At 41.5% G+C, this 12,775-nt stretch overlaps 1 protein-coding gene across 1 annotated transcript; it reads left to right on the plus strand.

Annotated features, from left to right (window-relative positions):
- Positions 1-6,580: 6,580 nt before the first annotated feature.
- LOC146391016 (uncharacterized) lies at positions 6,581-11,490 on the plus strand. Its single transcript, XM_084923904.1, has one exon. It carries the CDS (start codon positions 6,805-6,807, stop codon positions 8,425-8,427), a length of 1,623 nt encoding a protein of 540 aa, XP_084780030.1. The 5' UTR covers positions 6,581-6,804; the 3' UTR covers positions 8,428-11,490.
- The last annotated feature ends 1,285 nt before the right edge of the window (positions 11,491-12,775 follow it).

Genomic DNA, 12,775 nt, shown 5'->3' on the forward strand with positions numbered 1-12,775 from the left:
GTGTGTGTGTGTGTGTGTGTGTGTGTGTGTGTGTGACAAAAACTGCTGCCGATATCTGACACAAAAAGGAGTATTGTGTTTCAAATGAAGCAATGTCTACACGAAGGTTAGCTACAGCCACTGGCTGACTGAAAATATCAATGTTTGTGTTTCCACAAGGAAGATAGCAAGCAAGTGGCCTGCTTTTTGATGAAAATTGTCTGGAAAGGTTGGCCAGAATAAGCCAGAAAAGTTTGCCACATTCACAGGGCTTCATCACACCAACACTAGACTCAAATTCTAGATGAGAAACTGAGATTAGAGTTTCTAAGAATCTCAAAGAGTTATGACTGAGGATATTAACATACTATCAGTGGGACTCTCCACCATAAGGGAAATTGCTAACAAACACCCTCAACTGCATCAGTGCCCAATAATTTCACACATTTTTTAACTATGTAAAGGGCGCTTGAAGAAATTCAGATTAGAGCTTCCCCACTCATTTGATTCCTCAGAATGCATCCTCACTACAACCAGCCAGCTCTTCCACTGAGCCTGTGGATCTCTCTCATGAGCCCAAGGGTGCTGCACTGCTTGAGCCGGAACTTGAGATTTCTGAAGATCCCGCACAACATATCCAATATCCAACTCGGATACTCTCATGTTGCCTGAGCCCATGGGTCTCCCTTTTGTTCTTCGTGTCTTCAGGAGCCTGATTGGACTTATAGAATAACAGAAACACACATAAAAATCTATTATTGCAAACACAGTATGTAGTGAGGACAACACTTTTTTTTTCACATATTTTACCTCCTTTGTTGGTATTGACTACTACAGTTGCTCCGGGTTATTTGGTATGTTTCTCTCTGAAAGTAATGAGAGCCAAGCCTTTAACTAATTTGAGCACTTTCATAAACATAAGCTATAAAAACCAAATGAGTGAAATTGGAGAGAAAAAGCTGAGCATGATTTTCCTACTCATTTACATAAGTTTCTGTTTGGGGTAGGCATTCTCATGGGCGTATCCATGTCTTGTTAACAGCGTCTAGACTTGATAAGCCACTGTTTGAAACTATGTATGAAACTTTTCAGAACTTGTTTAGCATGTTAGTAATGAAAGGATGGATTACAGAGAGGGAAACTTCTGCCATGTCCGGTTTAGCCAAACAGACAAGTTCAACAGTTGCCAACACTATCAGATGAACATTTCTCAGAAATCACTTGGTTGCCTCAATGTTCAAAGTTTTCCATTAGACCACCTTTAGTTTTCATGGATATTAAATCCTGCTGTAGACACATACAGTTAACCATGTCACACTGTGCTTAAGATTTAATTCAGCTGCTTTTTCTTGTGAAGATGTTTTAATTATCATGGTTCTGGGTCAATTTTGACCCAGCTTTTTCTGTTTCTGTTTTGTTTTTCTAAATATATGCTTTGTTTGGGTTTTTGAGTTGTGCTGGTTTGATTTTGTATTAGGGGTTATTCTTGGTTTTCTTCTCATTACTTTATTTGGTGTTCTGGCCTTTAGTTTAAGTCACTGTCTCCTCTGTTTTGTGTCACATTCTTCCTGTTTCTCTCAGTGTCAAGTTTGCGTTTTTGTGAATTGTTTATTTCCTGTTTTACTTTGAAAGTTCACGTCTCATGTCTATAGCTGTGTCCCAAAACGTCGGCTGCATCCTTTGGAGGACCCGGTCTTCGTGGTCTACGTGTGCGGGGTCCTAAGAAGACCGAGAAGGCCGGAAATGCGAGGCTGTGAAATGGGACAGTCTAGCCTTCAGATTTGCGTCACCGCTGTGTCGGTGGAGTTTAACAAACTCGGCCGTCTGCTCCTTGCTATCTAAAATATAACAGGACACTGGCGTAAATTGTCGACCGTCTCACACTTCTGTTTAATCAGTTTTCTGTTTAATGTTTATTCAGCTGTGTGAAAATCCCGGCGGAACCCACCCGATGGATTAATAAAGTTTTATATAATCTAATAATCTAATAACTTTGATCTCAGCCAATCCGATTTACTCCGGAACAAATAAAACACCGAAAAAAGGCAAACAATTACATTTTTAAGTTATCCGAGTGACTTGTATATCATGTTTAAGCTGAGTAGCGAAAGAGCGGGGATCTGAAAACGATGAAGCCGGGAGTCCGCTGCTCTCGCCGGCTGGAGTGACCATTGAACCCTCCGGCTTGCTATCGAGCGGGTGGGTAATAGACGTCTCCGAAAACGTCGGCACACTTTTGCAAATATGCGATGTCTTGATAAACCAAGCAGATATTTGTAATTTACACAGCTACTTTCTCGCCTGAAAATATGTTAAAAGTTTATTTTGTGACCCAGAAAGATTAATAAGAGTAATTTTAAAACTTAGTAGCGGCCGCCATTGTTGGAAATTGGAGTTTGGCTGGGCCGCGCTATGAATTCTGGGATATGGTGGGCCACGAAGGACACACCCGACCCATCCTTCAATTTCGGGGAAATGAAGGACGCATTTGTCGGCCACATTTGAAGGAGTCGACGAATTGGGACAGCCTTCGTCGCCTGGCTGTGACGTAATCGGCCTTCAAATGCGGCCTCTGGAGGATGCAGCCGACGTTTTGGGACACAGCTAGTGTGTTCAGTTTTAACTCTTCCGTTAGCCTAATTTCTCCCAGCTGTGTCTCCCTCCTGTTGCCCATTCCCTGATTACTCCCCTGTGTATATAAGCCCTGCGTTTTCCTGTGCTTTCTGTCGTGTTGTACCCTCAACTTGCTGTGTGTTTGTTATGTCCAGTCCTCCAGCACCTCTGTTTATGTAGCTGGTCTGGCCTTAAACTCTGATTGCCGTTAGTTCTCTGCGTTGTGTTGTGCGAATGACCAGAGGAGTCAGCTCTCACTTTGCCAGCTGGGTGGATTTATTCTCCCAGAACTGTTTAAAATAAAAACAAAACAGTACAGTGACTTCATTTTACTGGACTTCTGCATGAACACCTCTCCTCAGCGGGGCCTCTAGGCGACTGAGGTGCAACATCACAATAAAATCAAATTAACAAATAAAACTGCTAAAATACTAAAATGTATTTATACACATATATAACAAATGAAAACGCACTGCATCGTGAACATATAGTGACAATTACCTCATCAACAAAATTAGACTTTAGGGAGACTTCATTTTCCAGTGGCAATTTTACATATTTTTTAGTTACATATATCTAACAGTAAGTTGAAACAGTGAACATGAATCACAAACAAACAAAAGATATAACCAGTTCACATGACACAAAAGTAAAAGAGGGAGCTCACATACCTGTTTAAAATAAAAACAAAACAGTACAGCGACTTCATTTTACTGGACTTCTGCATGAACACCTTCAAGGAAGAGAGAAGGATAGCGGACCACATGAGAAGCCACCTGCATGCTCCTATGCAGGCAGAACTAAGTTAAATTTGAATTTGAATTGCTCGGATTGAATCTGAATTGTAACTTGAATAAATGCTTTTAAAAACTGAATATGAATTATCCTGATTTGAAATTCAATTTATTGGTTTGAAAATGATCATCACTAAATTGAATTTTATATTTTGAAAATGAATTAATTTGCTTTGAAACCGTATTTTATCCTTTATAAATTTAGCTCTCGAATAATTTCAGATTCACTTCTCACCATTCAGTTTCAGTTCTACAATTCAATTTCATAAGAACAAGCGCCATGCGTTTTGCATGTTTCCCTGCTGTAGGGGTCTCTGCAAGCATACAGGGCTCTGACAGGGTACAAGATGACAACTTTGGAATTCTACTAGAAACAGTCGATCATATTTGTTTGTCAAAGCTGAATCCAGGGCAAACTACGCTAAATTAGCGTTTTGAGCTAACAGCTACAATAAGCATAAAAGTTACCGTACAGCTATCATTTGTTAACATGACGCTTGTTCTTATACATGTAATACATTTATTACCAACCTGAGAGTTTATCCGCTGGTCATTCGACATGACGAATGACTTCTGAAGTCTTAATTCAGCTCAAGACGCTGTAGATTCCCGTCAGTAACACTTTCGGTCCGCTAGTAAAACGTAGTTCTATTAATCTGAGCTCGATTACTCTTGAACCTGAACCGGATGTAAGTCCCAAAAAACTGAATTTTGGAACTGAAATTGAATTGTAGAACTGAAACTGAATGGTGAGAAGTGAATCTGAAATTATTCGAGAGCTAAATTTTTAAAGGATAAAATGCGGTTTCAAAGCAAATTAATTCATTTTCAAAATATAAAATCTAATTTCAATTTAGTGATGATCATTTTCAAACCAATAAATTGAATTTCAAATTAGGATAATTCATATTCAGTTTTTAAAAGCATTTATTCAAGTTGCATTTCAGATTCAATCTGAGCAATTCAAATTCAAATTTAACTTATTCAAATTCAGTTTCTGATGGCACAGATTTCTGCCCATATTTCTGAAGCACTGAAGCTTGTATTGAAAAACGGTTCATTACTCAAAGCTTTTCAACACAGCCTCTCTGGTGACATCTTGTGGCCAAAAATATGAAGAGCAGCTTGAAACCAACTGCTTCATTATGATTGCTCACTCTACAGGGTGGAGTTCTGTCTGATATTGGGCTGCCGTTGTGTTGCCTTGAACGTGTATTTTTGGGGGGTTAAAAAAATGTGGTTTATTTGTGTAATAAATAATTTTGACCAGTAAACCTTCCTTGTTTAAACACGCACCATGGTGTGGTCTTTCTTTGCTTGTGACTTCTTGATGTTGGTAAATACAATAATTAAAAAATACCACGTTGCATATAATATACATATAATAATGTACAACACATTATGGAGTATGCTTCTGCTGTGAGGTCCTGCCTCCATGCACTTATGCAATTAATCGCTACTAGACGGGTGTATTTATAAATAATATTATATTAGGGAAATTTTCCTATACATATTTTTGACCTGGGGGTAGAATTGATTGTGAACTGGAAAGGGAAAATGCTTATGAACTTGCAAATTAAAAACATGATGCATTTAAGGTAACCCTTTTCATTTTTATTCAAGAAGAGAATTTGTTCTACTGTGCAATGGCCGAACCTGTTCCTTTTTGTGGAGATAATTTGTCCTGCCTTAAGGAAAATCCCTTCACATTGCACAGAGGAGGCTGGAATGCAGAGAAACTGGTAGAGATGCAGTTATACATTCTACCTGGGCCCCACAAACTATCAGCTAAAGAGAATAAATAAATTAAATTGCTGCATTTGCAATTGGATTTGCAATCTGCATTTGGCAGACTAACATTTTAAGAGTAATTTAAAAATAAAATATATATTTTTATAACAATAAATGTAAAGAGTCAATGTTAGTTTTCTAAAGTTATTTAATGATATTTATATTATGAAAAGCAGATTTTTGACATTTTAAGTTTTTCCCATTTTCAGATAAAACAAACACGCACAAAACAAAAGCAAATAGCCAGAACACAAAGCTGGAAAACTCACCCGATTGACCAAAATCAACTCAAAATACTCCCACACAACAGAACCTCCTCTATTCCTCGCTGGCTCCATATCTCTCAGTAGAATGATCAGTGGTTTGCCATCTGTCACCATCAAAACAATCCACAAATCCCGTGAATGATTCACTTCCTTATAAACCTTATAAAATCCTTGAATCAGATACCGAAGCAGTTAGGTTCTAAATGAAGCTTCGGGCGTCACTGATCATGTGACTCTGGCTAAACGAATCAAGCTTCGACACAGCGCTTCTGAAGCAGTGTGTTGATTTTTTTGACACACGCACCGGAGCGTCAGCTTCAAGCAAGCCATCACTAGTTTTTGCTTTTGTGAGTTTTATTTTATGAGGAGTTTGTCCAGCAATAAAGCTGTGTTTTCAGTTTAAATCCCATCTCCAAGAGTCCTACATTTTGGGTCCACCACTTCTGCCTGCCTGCCACACAGCCAACCATGAAAGAACGACACGACCAGTACATGGACCCAGCAGCACTCGCCCTGTCTGATGAGCTTAGGGAGGACATAATTTATTCAGTTAATAAGTTATGTGACCTGTGGATGGATCATCCGGAAAAGGAGTTTCAGCATGCTGTAGTCCAGCGGTCCCCATGGACCATGGACCGGTTTATGCCCGAAAATATTTTCACAGACCAGGCTTAAAGGATGATCTGATATCGTCGTGTTCGTGTTGTTCCCAGATCATCATGAAAATGTTGTTCCAGGTTCAACATTGCAAATGACCAATCACATTGTTGTGACATTATTCTTTTGTGCGCCAAGCCATTCGTGCATTTATGACATTGTTGCAAGGACAATATCAATTCTGCTTACCGTTTATTAAAGGGTTACGGTTAGGGTTAGGGTCCGTTGATCGGCGGACAGAGGCGGTTTCTCACAGCTTAAGTACAGTTTTTTGTTTTACGCCGGTTTTTTCCGAAGTCGCAAAAGTATGATGTCACAACATTCTGATTGGTCACTTGCAATGTTGATCCTGGAACAACATTTAGTATGAAAAAAAAAAAGGAAAAAAAAAAGGAACTCCTCCCCCTTTGTGAGTGTGGACGCTTCATCTCTTTGCTCGCTTCTTTTAATGATTTTTATTGAGTTTTATGCTGAATTTTTCCCTTTTTTCCATATGAGCTTACCTGCGATAGCTTCTGGACACTTATAGATCATTAGGACTAAAGTGTTCTTAACAGAAACAGCAACATTTTTATAGTTACCTTATCCTCAGCGCTCCGTGTGTCTGTGGCCTAGACACAGCTGAAGCCTGATTACAGCGTCTGGGCACCGAGCAGCCTCAATAGCCTGGAAAGGTGCTAACCGCTAGGCTAACTAGCAACAAGATGCCTTCCCTCTCCACAGATGACTACCACAGCCTCCTGCAGAAGATTGCAGTACTGGAGACAAAAATTCATCGCTTAGAAGTAAACGTGGAGGTAAATGGACTGTGTGGAAATGAAACAACCTTGCCTTTGATTCAAAACAATGGCGATGAGCAAGCTAGTACACAGCTAAGGAGCACAGATAACATGACCAAGAAAGTAGACTTTGTGCACTATCATGAATCCTCAAGCGATAATCCCCCCTTGGACTGTCTTGGTGCAAAACCAAGACATAAATCATATCTCCTAGAAGAGGGAGGACGTATCACAGGCAGGGCACAGCGAGCTGAAATCTCTGAAACCGACTGGCCTTCACTTCCTACGAGACAGAGAAGCTCTTCTACCCCTGTATACGAGAGGAAACAGGACTGGACAACCGTGAATAGGAAGGTTAACAACAAACCTTCAAAACAACTGAATGTGAAACTGCACAACAGATTTGCTCCACTATCAAAGGACCCTGGATCTATATCGGACAACCATCCATCTAAAAGTAGCGAAGTAAGGTCCGAAAATCTTTTGAAAAGTAAAAGGCCACAGGGAAAGCTAAAGGCTAGGCCTGAAACTCTGATTGTGGGTGACTCTGCCGTAAAGGATGTACAAAGGATGTGCGGTAAGAACACTAAAGTCCTCTGCTTTCCTAACGATATGGTCAACAACCTGAAGGAGAGAATTCTTCAAATTGCAGATGAATATCCAACTGTGACAAACATTGTTCTGCATACAGGGTCAAACGATGTGTCCAAACAACAGTCGGAGGTTCTGAAACGGGACTTTATTGGATTATTAAATACTGTAAACTCTCTGAATGCAGCTGTATTCATCAGTGGACCTGTACCGCCGGTCAGAGGAGGAGACGAGAGATTCAGCAGGTTGTTTACACTGAATAAATGGCTTGTATCAGCATGTGCTGACCACTCAGTGCATTTTATCAACAACTTTAATATTTTTTGGGAACGCAGGCATCTGTTTAAAGCAAATGGATTTAATTTTAACAAGTCAGGGGTGAAACTGTTCACCTCCAACTTGTTTTATTCCATACGCCATCCATCTGTGCTTGGTGCCAAGGCTGAGATAAACGAGGAGTTATCTCATAAAGAGGAACAAACAGTACTCCAAGAACAGACAAAGCCCAGCAGAAACCTTGAGGAGGAGCTCCATCTGCCCCCACCCGGGAAGAGCCTCAGAAAGGAGAGACATCTGAGGCAAGAAGAGGGGTCCCTATTTGCCTCTAACTCTCTCAACAACACCAACGACCAGGACCAGGACCAGGGACCACGATCTTCCCCAGTCCCCCAAACCCCTGACAGGCCATCACCCCCATCACCCTCCTCCCCCTCCCTTTCTCCCTCCTCCCCACACCTGAAATTCACTGAGGAGATGATGGAGCGGGTCAATGCTGGGCTCAGATCTATCCCCCGGCCCAATCCCTTTTTGTCCCCCATAAACCCCCCACCAGAGCAGCCAAAGGTTCGCCATCGAGCCCCACCCTCAACAGAGCAATCGAGGTCACATTGCCCAGCCTCGCCCCCCTTAGTTCCTCCTTACCACCTTCATGCTCTGTCTCCGCAGTCTGATGTGTGATGTGTGGAGGGTCCGGGCTGTGAGGATTATGGCAGTGGTGACTTTTCCCAGGAGAAGCTGGGACCCTGTTTACTAGAAGATTTTAAAATCTCTGTACTTTCAGGTGACAGAAGGAGACATGTGGCCTGGTCAAAACACAGAGAGCTGCACTCTAAAAGATCTTTAAACATAGTAAACATACCTCGTGTGCCACAGACTGCTCCCAAACACGAGGGGACAAGTAATGCCTCTAAAACACTTAAGTTGGCTTTATTAAATGTTAGATCTTTAGCTAGGAAAACATTTTTAATTAATGATTTAATCACTGAACACAGCCTTGATTTTATGTTTTTAACTGAAACTTGGTTGGACCAAAGTAACAGTGGAGCTGTTCTCATCGAGACGACCCCTCCTAACTACAGTTTTATCAGTGAGGCCAGGGTGAGCAGGAGAGGAGGAGGGGTTGCTGTCTTATTTAATGAATCATTTCAATGTAAGCAGCTATCTCCTGGAAGTTTTCAGTCTCTTGAATATGTGGCTTTACAGCTGAAGGCCCCATCCAAAGTTGTGTTTCTTAATGTTTACAGGCCTCCCAAATACTGCACAGACTTTTTTAATGACCTCAGTGAACTGCTGTCTGTGATCTGTGTTGATTTCGACTGTGTAATTATTGTTGGGGATTTTAACATCCATGTGGACAACCCCCAGGACAAAGGGACTAAAGACCTGAGTAACACTCTGGGCAACTTTGGGCTGACTCAGCATGTAACAGAGGCCACACATAATAGAGGACACACTCTTGACCTACTGATCTCCAAGGGCCTGAGAACCTTCACAGACAAGGGCCTGAGCATTTCAAACATTACTGTGTCTGATGTGGGCCTGTCTGATCATTACTGTGTTTTCTTTGAAAGTAAAATCTCAGCCCACACAAATATATCAACAGCAGTGATCACAAAACGGTGTATAACTGAAGACAGTAGTGAGATCTTTAACCAGGTCTTCCCATTAACACCTGACCTGTCCAGAGGTTCAGTCAATGAGCTCGTCAATAGCTTCAATGCAAAAATGTTAAATGCAATGGATACAATTGCTCCCATTAAGGTGAAGGTTATCTCTGGAAGGAAAAAGTCTCCATGGAGAAACTCCACACTAGTGAAAAATGAAAAAAGAGAGTGTAGGAAAGCTGAGCGCAGATGGAGAAAAACAAACCTCCAGGTTCACTATGACACCTATAAAGAGAAACTTCACAATTATAATTTACAACTGAGGAGTGCAAGAAGGTCCTACTTCTCTGACATCATCACTAAAAACAGTCATAATGCTCGGGTCTTATTTTCTACAGTTGACAGGCTAACAAACCCTCCTGTGCCAGTGGCAGCTGAACTTCATTCAACCATGGCCTGCAATGACTTTGCCAAATTCTTCACAGAAAAAATCCAAAAGATTAGACAAGCAATTGGTACATCAACAGCAGATCCAGACTATGTACTGTGTCCACCGAAAAACTGTTTAAACACCATAAAACAGTTTCACCCTATTAACAGCAAAGACCTGGAGGACATCTTAGGTCAACTGAACTCCTCCTCTTGCTGTTTAGATGTCCTGCCAACGAGTTTCTTCAAAAAGGTCTCAAAGACTTTAGAGTCAGACCTGTTACAGATCGTCAACTGTTCTTTAATGTCAGGTGTGTTTCCGGAACCACTAAAAACTGCTGTAATAAAACCTATACTGAAAAAGGACAATCTTGACAAGACACAAATGAACAACTACAGGCCGATCTCAAATCTCCCATTTTTAAGTAAGATCATTGAAAAAGCAGTTTCTCAACAGCTCAATTACTTTTTAAAACAGAATGACTGCTATGATGCCTTCCAGTCAGGTTTTAGACAGAACCACAGCACTGAAACTGCTCTGACCAAAGTGTTCAATGACATATGTCTGAACACAGACAGTGGAAAAATGTCAGTCTTAGTTTTACTGGATCTCAGTGCAGCATTTGATACAGTTGACCACAACATATTACTCAAACGACTGGAGAACTGGGCAGGTCTTTCAGGAACTGTACTAAACTGGTTCAAAACATACTTAGAAAACAGGAAATACTTTGTATCAATAGGTAACTTCACATCTGAGCAGACAAGTATCACATGTGGAGTTCCCCAAGGTTCCATCTTGGGACCCCCTCTGTTTAACATTTACATGCTCCCACTGGCACAGATTATAAAGAACAACAAAATAAACTATCATAGCTATGCAGATGACACACAAATATATATCACAATGTCACCAGGAGACCGAGGCCCTGTACAGGCTCTTGGTAAATGCATTGAGGAAATTAATGACTGGTTGTGCCACAATTTTCTCCAGCTAAACAAAAACAAAACTGAAGTAATAGTCTTTGGCGCCAAAGAAAAACGATTACAGGTCACCAGAGAACTTCAATCTATACACCTAAAAACCACAAACCAGGCGAGAAATTTGGGTGTAGTGATGGATGCAGACCTAAACTTAGAAAAACACATTAAGACAATAACAAAATCAGCTTACTATCACCTCAAGAATATATCAAGGATAAAAGATCTGATGTCTCAACAGGACCTGGAAAAACTAGTCCATGCATTCATCTTTAGCAGGCTTGATTACTGTAACAGCATCTTTACAGGTCTACCTAAAAAATCAGTCAGACAACTATAGCTCATTCAGAACTCTGCTGCTCGAGTCCTCACTAAGACCAAAAAAGTGGACCACATCAGTCCAGCTCTGAGGTCTTTACACTGGCTGCCTGTCCGTCAGAGGATAGACTTTAAAGTTCTGATGCTGGTCTATAAAGCTCTGAATGGTTTAGGACCAAAATACATCAGTGACCTCCTGACCCAGTATGAACCTTCCAGGTCCCTCAGGTCATCTGGATCCGGTCTTTTATCAGTTCCCAGAGTCAGAATCAGACACGGAGAAGCTGCATTCAGCTTTTATGCTCCATATATCTGGAACAAACTCCCAGAAAGCCTCAGATCAGCTGAAACACTCAGTTTATTTAAATCCAGGTTGAAGACTCACCTGTTCCCAGCTGCATTTGAATAAAGCACCAAATCCACTTTTAAGCTTAAATTTCAAAACGTACATTTTAACTACTGATTTTATCTATTGTTCTGATTTTATCTGTTTTGATTTTATATACTGTTTTGTTTGTTTGTTTGTTAATTAGTTAGTTTGTTTGTCTGCTTGTTTTAATCAATTTTAAATCATGCTTTTTATTTGTTTTTGTTTCTAATGTCTCTGTAAAGCACTTTGAATCACCTTGTTGTTGAATTGTGCTATACAAATAAACTTGCCTTGCCTTGCCTTGCCTTGATCTGGGAACAACACCAAAACGACGATATCAGATCGTGCGGCCTTTAAGGTGTTGCGGATAAATACAACAAAATAAAACTAGTACCGGTACCGAAAAAAAGAAGATTTATTCATAACACACGTGAAAAGACCCAGGAAAACCGAGTTAACGATAAAAACGATAACAAAATAACGCTGAAAACCGATAAAAACCCTGAAAACCATACATTTCACACCTGAGCCTCAATTTTCGCGACCCGGTACCAAACGACTCCGAGGCCCGGGGCTTGGGGACCGCTGCTGTAGCCGACTGGCTCCAACGACTGGTTTCTGGTCTTCCCTGGCTTCTGGACTCGCTTCACCCGCTCATACAGGATTTCTTTCTAAATGAGCTTCATCTTCACCCCCCAGCCGCTACTGCTTACCCACCCAGCTCGGGGAAAGATGTGCTGCCCAGCCAGCCAGACTTGGAGTTGCCCGGCCCATTGGAGCCATCACAGAGGAGGAAGTGACGACCGCGCCACCGGCGCGTCACCCCACAGCCGGACCCGAGGATGTCAAAACAGCCGGCTGTGGTGAGTGAAAAGGACACTTTTTCTGTTTCTTCGGACCATGGGACTATTTATTCTGGGGCTATATTTTTTGTATCACCTGCCCAGCCAGAAGCTCGTTTAGCTGCCCAGCCAGAAGCTCAGTTAGCTGCCCAGCTGTCCCCAGTTCAGTCTCCTTCTGCTCAGTCATCCACTCAATCACCAGCTCCACCATCACCACAACCGCCACTACAATCTGCAGCTCAGTCGACCTCCATTCAGTCTCCTGCAGCTCAGTCGACCTCAGTGCACTCTCCTGTTCAGTCGACCTCAGTGCACTCTCCTGTTCAGTCGACCTCAGTGCATTCTCCTGTGTTGTCTGCACCTCCACCATCAGGTCCACCGTCTATTCAGCCACCTTCTTCACCCACTCATTTTCAGGAGGGGGATAGCTCCATACAGACTTCTGTTCCTCCTCAAGACCTGGCAAACTTTTATTCTCTCCA

This window comes from Perissodus microlepis, chromosome 3, assembly GCF_051167445.1.
Source record: "Perissodus microlepis isolate ML-2025 ecotype Zambia chromosome 3, ASM5116744v1, whole genome shotgun sequence".
Classification (NCBI taxonomy): Eukaryota; Metazoa; Chordata; class Actinopteri; order Cichliformes; family Cichlidae; genus Perissodus; species Perissodus microlepis.

Excerpts from the sequence above, each read along its gene's own strand:
- LOC146391016 (XM_084923904.1), top strand. The coding sequence starts at position 6,805 with ATGCCTTCCCTCTCCACAGATGACTACCACAGCCTCCTGCAGAAGATT.